Consider the following 7,618-nt stretch of genomic DNA (forward strand, 5'->3'; position numbering starts at 1 on the left):
AATTTGTACCTATAGGGCCGGATTTAAGAGAGGGCAGGAGGGGCTACTGCCCAGGGGCCTCCACAATAGAGAAAATATCAATAATTCGACGGGTCAGCAGTTCTACTGTATCTTATTTGATTTTACCGACAATACTGTAACTCTACAGTTGGCAACACTGTCATGGTTAAAATGTGTCTGCATATAGTGCGCTCGTAATATAGGCTACAACAGTAGCTCCAGATTTACGGCATTGCGTAAAGCCCTAAAAATGTTCTTTTTTTTATACTAAAATATGCAATATTAATTAGTTTTATTTTTCTTAACGAAGGAAAATTAAATGTAATTCAGTGGCGTATCAAGGGATTTGGGGGCCCGCGAGATTGACCATTTTAGGGCCTCCTACGTTTTGTTATTCGACATCATTAGCCTACACGAGATAATGTATTGAATAAATATATGTCTAAATTCCAATGGGAACAGTAAGACTCGTTTATTGAATAATACCGTTGTTTATTGGCGATATAATACACAAGTGACAAATCACAATTCGTTTCGCCTCACGTCGTGCTTTCTGTGCAGCATTTGTAACTCCACGTGAATAGCAAAATACATAACAGTGGGGTAATATTTAATAATTAATGTAAAAGAAAATTTAGGACATTTATTAGGGGGCTCCTCTATTTTGAATTTGTCCACCCCCCCCCCACCCTAGCTACGCCACTGATGTAATTTACAAGTACTCTTTCTTTAATAATATGACATGCTTTTAGATAGTATTTTTTAAAATTAAAGCTTTCGCAAAAGTGTCAGTCCACCACAAACATTCTTTCCCAGGTCTCCACATACTTCAATCCGGCCCCCTAGAGGCTACATGGTCGACAATTAGCTACTTAGAACAATTTGCTGCATGCTTAGGGTTACCAGATAATAGTACTCCCAAATGAGGACAGAAAGCAGAACAAAGGTCTACAGAAGAGAACAACGAAATACTTATTTAAAAAAAAAAACAAAACGCAGTAAACGTTAAAATTTAGGATTTGATGTGCTGAAATGTCAGACGATAATCAGGGATTTTTCGCGGTAAACTAAACACGATCAAGGATTCTAAATTGAGATACAAACGGAAGAACGATTCTTCACAGCTAAAAAGTGCACAGAAATCATTGCCTAACTTTTTGAAATCCTAACTGACTTTATTCTGTACACCGGAGACACCAAACACAAAAAGCGAATCAAAGGTCTCCCGCCATAGATGAAAGCTTGAATAGGCTGTAAAGCGACCATATTTAGTTTCATATTTCACATTTTTATCAGTTTTCCAACATTAACGCAATCACACGTGACCTCCATGCATGACATTCGGATTGTAAATTGAGAAGAATGTCACCCTCCCATTTCTGTTCACTGCGCAGCCATGGTAAGTTTATCAGTGAAGTCAAAGTTTTTTTCAAAAGACAATTCCTATTTGTTGAGGAGCTCTGAGGAACAGGTTTCACATAGACATAACATTCGCGAGGTTATCGTACAAAAGTAATCCAGCTGATGGTTTATAATTACAGTGCTAGTATAGAAAACTGGGGCTAAGAAGGAAGCATAGCTATTTTAGTCTTACATGCTACAGCTGAATAGATACATACATAATAGATATATAGATAATGGTCGGATCTGATAGAATCAATAACTAATAGTCGGATCTGGTGGAATAAATAGTTAATAGTCGGATCTGGGGAATAAATAGATAATAGTTGGTAGAAGGGATTTCCTCTCATACTTTTTCATTGGACCAAGAAAAGGAATATTTTATCCTTAAGTGTGCTATAATTGATTGGCCAAAGAAGTTTGCTTAAAAGTGACGGCTAATAATAAATGTTGATATTTGACCTCATTTGTAGACAGCAGCTACCAAAGTTTGTGTTCCGAAATGTCTGTAGTTGAGAAAGCTCTGTGATGTTTGTAGTCCCATTAGGTGGTACAAATAAAATAGATTCAAACCAAAATAAACAACATACACCACTTGGAGTTTTAAAGTTAATTCGTTTTGCAAGTCATAAATGATCCTTTAAACAATACTGTTGGCTTAAATAGAAAAATTACGTTTGGTCTTGGGTATGATTTTAGCTGTTACCTTATCAAATAGGTTGCTATCCACTTATTTTTGGAGATCTTTGTGTCATGGCTACTTAAAATGTATTGCTTAATTTTAGAATTTAATTATTTCGTTTTGTTTGAGTATTTTTTAAATTATCTTTAGGACCAGTGCCTGTGTGTGGATTTGAGCTATTTCTAAAGCGTGCAGATGAGAAGCTAGAGACTGTGACTGAATACATAACGATCTACAACAATTAAAGAATGAGAAAATGTTGGATGTTGTTATGCTTGATGCAGAAACCAGAGGTTCTCAATTTATTGTTAGCGACCCCCTTGAGGCGAATGCTGTACAACATGCCCTTCAGCTTCATGCTTAGTTTTATTGCATAGAGTAAGAGACTAGAACTTATATATATATATATTGGCTACCTATAATGCAATTATTGTATATCCACAAAAGAAAATCCGCTGCCGAGGACAAACGCAGACGGCGAAAAGAAAATCTAAATCGACCACCTGCAGACAATGGTTATGCTTGCCCTGAATGTGGTAAAATATGTAGGTCACTGCTGGGGCTGTGCATCCACGGGAAATACTGCATTCCTCACTAATCTTCGGACTCGAAGACGAGCCTTATTATTATTATTATTATTTCAATTATTTAGGGAGAGAGAGAGAGAGAGAGAAAGAGGGAGTGAGCATAGAACCTTCTATGTAATCCTATAGAAAGTAGAACAAACAATATGTAGAGAGTCTATAAGCTAATATTTATAGAAAGATTGATACCTACTCCATGACGAAAAACTAGAGCTTATTTATATATCTAGAGACTAAAATATGATATATGGCGTACTTATCGTTTCTACTGAGTTAATGAGGCCTATTATTAGTAACGGCAAGTCACTGGTTATTAATATTTCTCATTGCGTTGATCTAAGAAAAAAAATTTCTATCCATGAAGGCCTAGGGCCGGCCTTAGGTAATTGCAGGTCCTAAGCAGTGGCGTAGCATCCATGGCGCGAAGGGGTTCAATGAACCCGGGCCGACGACCATTTAGGGGTTCCACCGTTGATAGTATTTCTTTTTTTTTCCGCTCTTTAAAAAAGTTTTTCTATTTCCAGAAATTTTGACTTAAAATTAGATATTAAACAAACCAAAGATACAACGTATTCTGTTTGTTACTTAGGGAAACATTAATTAAAGATGTTGACTTTTATGCTACTTATCGTGCCTGAATAGGGGAGGATGTTTATAACAAACAAAATTAACATACAGCAATAATTAAATTTATCGTGAAATAAAGTCTTTCACTTGAATGACTGCTTTGTCTTCTGGTATGTGCACTGCAAAGTCGTTCGTATGGTCTCGATGGAATCGGGTTTATACCCTGAGACAGCATCAATGTTGCTTGTTTTCCAACCGTATCGTCCAAAAAAAAAGATAAGCCAACTAATTACTTCACTTCATCAACAATTTTGCCAAACATACCGACAACATGAACGACTGAGAACGGGCAGTACACAATTTCTTAAGAAAATAAAAAACACAACCCTTTACCTCGACCTGTTGGGCAATGCAATTCTATCCTAAATACCTAAAGGAGATCCAATCTGCGCCATTTACTCTATCATAGTTGACAGCACTCAACCTGAATTAAACAATTTATTAAATTTGCAATATTTTTCTGACAATGTTTTGTGAACTCCGATAACGACTACCAAAAGAAATTGCAATCAGAGAGTCATTTGTAGGTTTTCAGAACCAGAAGTCTGCAGAAATGACTGAACTAATACTCTTAAGTAATAAATTATCGCCATCTTTCTTTAAATTACTAACCATACCTAGGCAATGATGGTTTTTCAATATGAGTGGACATACTTTATCATATATATAGCCTTCGGGTAGGCCCCTATTGTTTCTACAAAAGTAGCCGCTTGCGCATTATGTTCACTGTGCTAAACGGTACTTAAACATGGTCTTAAATTTTGTTTGTCAGCTGTGTTCATGAGCTGCATGGAAATGTCTGTTAGTACAGGCACCGATACATACAAACTACTGAATTTCTTTGTCACATAAAATATTTGTCATATGGGAGGGGAGGGATAGGGGCCCATCAACACATTCTTGAACCCGGGCCCACGGGTACCTTGCTACGCCACTGGTCCTAGGCAAGGCGAATATCGAGGCCCTAGGCGAAGTGAAATGGTGGACCCAAATGAAATAGAAAAACAAAATATTAAGATCGAAAAATACGCGGACGTAATAATCTTTATTTCTGAAGGATCGTCCGAAATCTTGTAAAACATTTTAAAGTGCGGAAACGTTAAGCTTTCAACAGATTTAATCCTATTTACTAGAAACATAGGCTACAATCAAAACAGAGATCTAGATCTCAGAGGCGTAGAGTAGAACAATGCTTCTCTTGCCAGAATTGTAGAATTGTAGATCTATCAATAGCTTATTGCACTTATTTCACAACTACATAACGATGGTACGAATAGAGCGAATGGTGTCACTCTAAGCAGGAGTTGAAAGGTCAAACTAAAGATCAGTTGCACATTATAGAGAATGTTTATCATCTATATCCTCATTATATAACAAAGCATTTTCAATCTCCACTCTGACTGTATTTTAGACTCTTTCCCAAGTGCCATTAAAAAAAATATAATAGTAATACTTATAGAGTATTGAAGATGTTAACTACTATACTGATTATTATAGAAATGGAGAAATACATTACAATATAAAATATGAGAAATGACTTACTTGGGTTTCTCGTCGTCAGGACAGATCTCAGACTGGCAAGGTGGAATGTATTCTTTACACACTGGGAAGAAAGGCTCCGGACATGGACGTCTCGGGGGTTTCTCCTCCACTACCAAGTCCACTTCACAATTCTCGTCTGGCTTAGGTTTTTCTTCTTCACACTCGTCGCGCTCTTTTGGCTTCTCTTCACATTCGTCTCCTAGCTTCGGCTTGACGTCTTCACATTCGTCTTGAGATTTTGAGGCGTTGCTTGCAGAGCCTTTATTACTTTTGGCCTCTTCTGTTCCTTTTAAATCCTTTTTCTTTTCAACACATTTCACGTCGTCTTTTTTCTTTTCAGATTCTTTAGCCGACTTTTTTTCTTCCTTACTTTTAACAGCTTCTTCTTTCTTTTCCTGTTCTTTTTTCTTTTCCTTTTCTTTTTCCTTGCACCTTTCTTTCCTTTCTTCTTCCTTTCTCTTTTCTTCCGAGTGTGCCCTTTTCGCCAGTTCTTTTTCTTTGCATCTTTCTTTTCTTTCCTCTTCAGATTTTTTCTTTTCTTCATCTTGTCCCTTTTTTTCAAGTTCTTTTCCACTGCTTTCTTCTTCCTTTTTCTTTTCTTCTTCTTGTCCCTTTTTTTCAAGTTCTTTTTCCCTACAGCGTTGTTTTCGTTCGTCTTCCTTTTTCTTTGCTTGCTCTTTTTGTTTTTTTTCTTCTTCTTTTTTCTTTGCCTGATCCTTAGTTTTGCAAGCCTGCTTTCTTTCTTCTTCTCTTTTCTTTTCTTTTTCTTTATCTTTGCAAAATGGCTTTTTTTTCTCTTCCGTTTCTTCTTTCTTTTCTCCTTCTTCAGTTACTTCAGTATCTTTAGGTTCTTCCTTATCTGCAGGTTCCTGAATTGCTATTTCTTGTCCAGATTCAGGAACTTCTTCTGCTGGGGGTTCTGCGGGGGCTTCTTCTGAGGCTTCAGCTGCTGGGGCTTCTTCTGCCGGGGCTTCTTCAGCTGCAGGTTCTTCTGCAGGGGCTTCTTGAGCTGCAGGTTCTTCTGCAGGGGCTTCTTCAGCTGCAGGTTCTTCTGCAGGGGCTTCTTCAGCTGCAGGTTCTTCTGCCGGGGCTTCTTCAGCTGCAGGTTCTTCTGCAGGGGCTTCTTCAGCTGCAGGTTCTTCTGCAGGGGCTGCTTCAGCTGCAGGTTCTTCTGCAGGGGCTGCTTCAGCTGGAGGTTCTTCTGGCGCGGGCACCGGTTCTTTATCACAATCACATGGTACACAAGGCTCACAAGGTGGGCATTCACCTTCTTCGGATAAAAAATCTGGTTGAAGTTTATACGGTTCTTGGAATGGCGATGGGAGGAATGGCTCAATGCTTGGAGCATATGCACACTCCACAAGCTCGAGCTCTTCTTCCTGATGATCAGGCTGATCGTCGGAAATGTTTTTAGGTTTCATCATTTTCTTATTGCGGTTTTGTGTTACTTATCTATATTAATTTAAAAGGTTACCAACTTTAAGAACTAACTTTCATAATTTTGTTTAGATATTTACCTTTATTTTGCTGATTATTGATGTTAAAAATCAGCCATTTAATTAAGCCTGCAACAAACCCTTTCTAGTAACCCCGGCGAAATATACACATAAAACAATGACGTCTAAGGATCATGACGTGCATATATTTTGATCTAAAAAGTTCTTGGTTTGAGAGTAATTGCAATGTAAGAAGGAAGAGGAAAACAATCGAAAGTAAAGAGGTTATAAAAAGAAAGGAAAGATTTTTTTGTTGTTGTATTTGTTCCGTCATGAAAAAAAAAAAGAAAGAGCGATTCTATATATTTTACTTTTAAATATTGGGACATTCACGAAACAAATAAAACTTCAAAGTTGTCGTTTAAATATATTTAAAAAATGGGCAACAAACGAAAAGTCTTGGAAAAAAGCATAGACTATATTCTAAAAGGTGCACAGAAATTATACCTATAAAAACTTAACTTATCAACCTTTCCATAGATGAAAATCATTCCTTTTATCAGCTTGCAAATTGTTAATCGGTAAAACATGGAACCTGGACAAGAATCTCAAAATACAGCTGTAATGATTTTCCTAGAAATTTAGCAATTTATGTATATCTTTGGGGAAACAAAATACTAGCTAATAACTCACAGGAGGAAAATTCTGGTTTGACCGTTATAATTTTTCTTAATTAATCTTGAACACACATACATGAATTGGTATTATTGGATTCATGACAAGTAACTTGACGTTCAGGAACAGATTGTGCATACTCTTAAATATCATAGAAATCAGTCTGACTATTAGTATATAGTTCGTAGATGATGATGACCCCTTTTGTCCTCCAGGGGGCTGAGGGCTTTGCACTGGAGTCTTGTGCCTTCTCATATGGCTGGTGAGACCTATCTGAGCCCTTCCCTTAATTGGCCATACAGGAGTCGTTTAGGGATGCGGAAGTCTTCCATTCTACAGATGTGACCTTCCCATCAGAGCTGGGACTGCATCAGGATTGTGTCTATTTATGTTTCTTAGTATGCTTGCGCTCCTTCATGGACATACGGTGGCAGGACCGCACTACAAACGCGAACGCCGGTATGGACAGTATAGAGGGACTTCTTATGGTCCGACAGTTACGCTGGGCAGGCCACATGTCCCGTATGGGAGACGAACGTATGCCAAAGGCAGTCTTTTTTGGTGAGCTAAAAGGTGGTCGACGTAGCAGAGGCGCCCCACGGAAACGCTTCAAAGACCAGCTTAGGCGTCAACTTTCCTTGGCTGACATAGAAGAGAGCACCTGGCTGCAT

The 7,618-nt window shown here is 37.9% G+C and overlaps 1 protein-coding gene across 2 annotated transcripts in view; it reads right to left on the reverse strand.

The window, feature by feature from the left end:
- LOC106066445 (neurofilament heavy polypeptide-like) overlaps positions 1-6,465 on the reverse strand; it is a 34,076-nt gene extending 27,611 nt beyond the window's left edge. The window contains exons 1-2 of one of the 2 annotated variants that reach the window (XM_056028810.1): positions 4,837-6,465; positions 3,637-3,718 (exon numbers count right to left, since the gene is read on the reverse strand). In XM_056028810.1, the coding sequence (XP_055884785.1) occupies positions 3,652-3,718; positions 4,837-6,260 (1,491 nt within the window). In that variant the 5' untranslated portion in view covers positions 6,261-6,465 and the 3' untranslated portion in view covers positions 3,637-3,651. Of the gene's footprint in view, positions 1-3,636; positions 3,719-4,836 lie in introns of those variants that run through there. The other variant, XR_008777858.1, reaches the window with a different exon arrangement.
- Between the last annotated feature and the right edge of the window lie 1,153 nt (positions 6,466-7,618).

This window comes from Biomphalaria glabrata, chromosome 5 (assembly GCF_947242115.1).
Source record: "Biomphalaria glabrata chromosome 5, xgBioGlab47.1, whole genome shotgun sequence".
NCBI classification, from domain to species: Eukaryota; Metazoa; Mollusca; class Gastropoda; family Planorbidae; genus Biomphalaria; species Biomphalaria glabrata.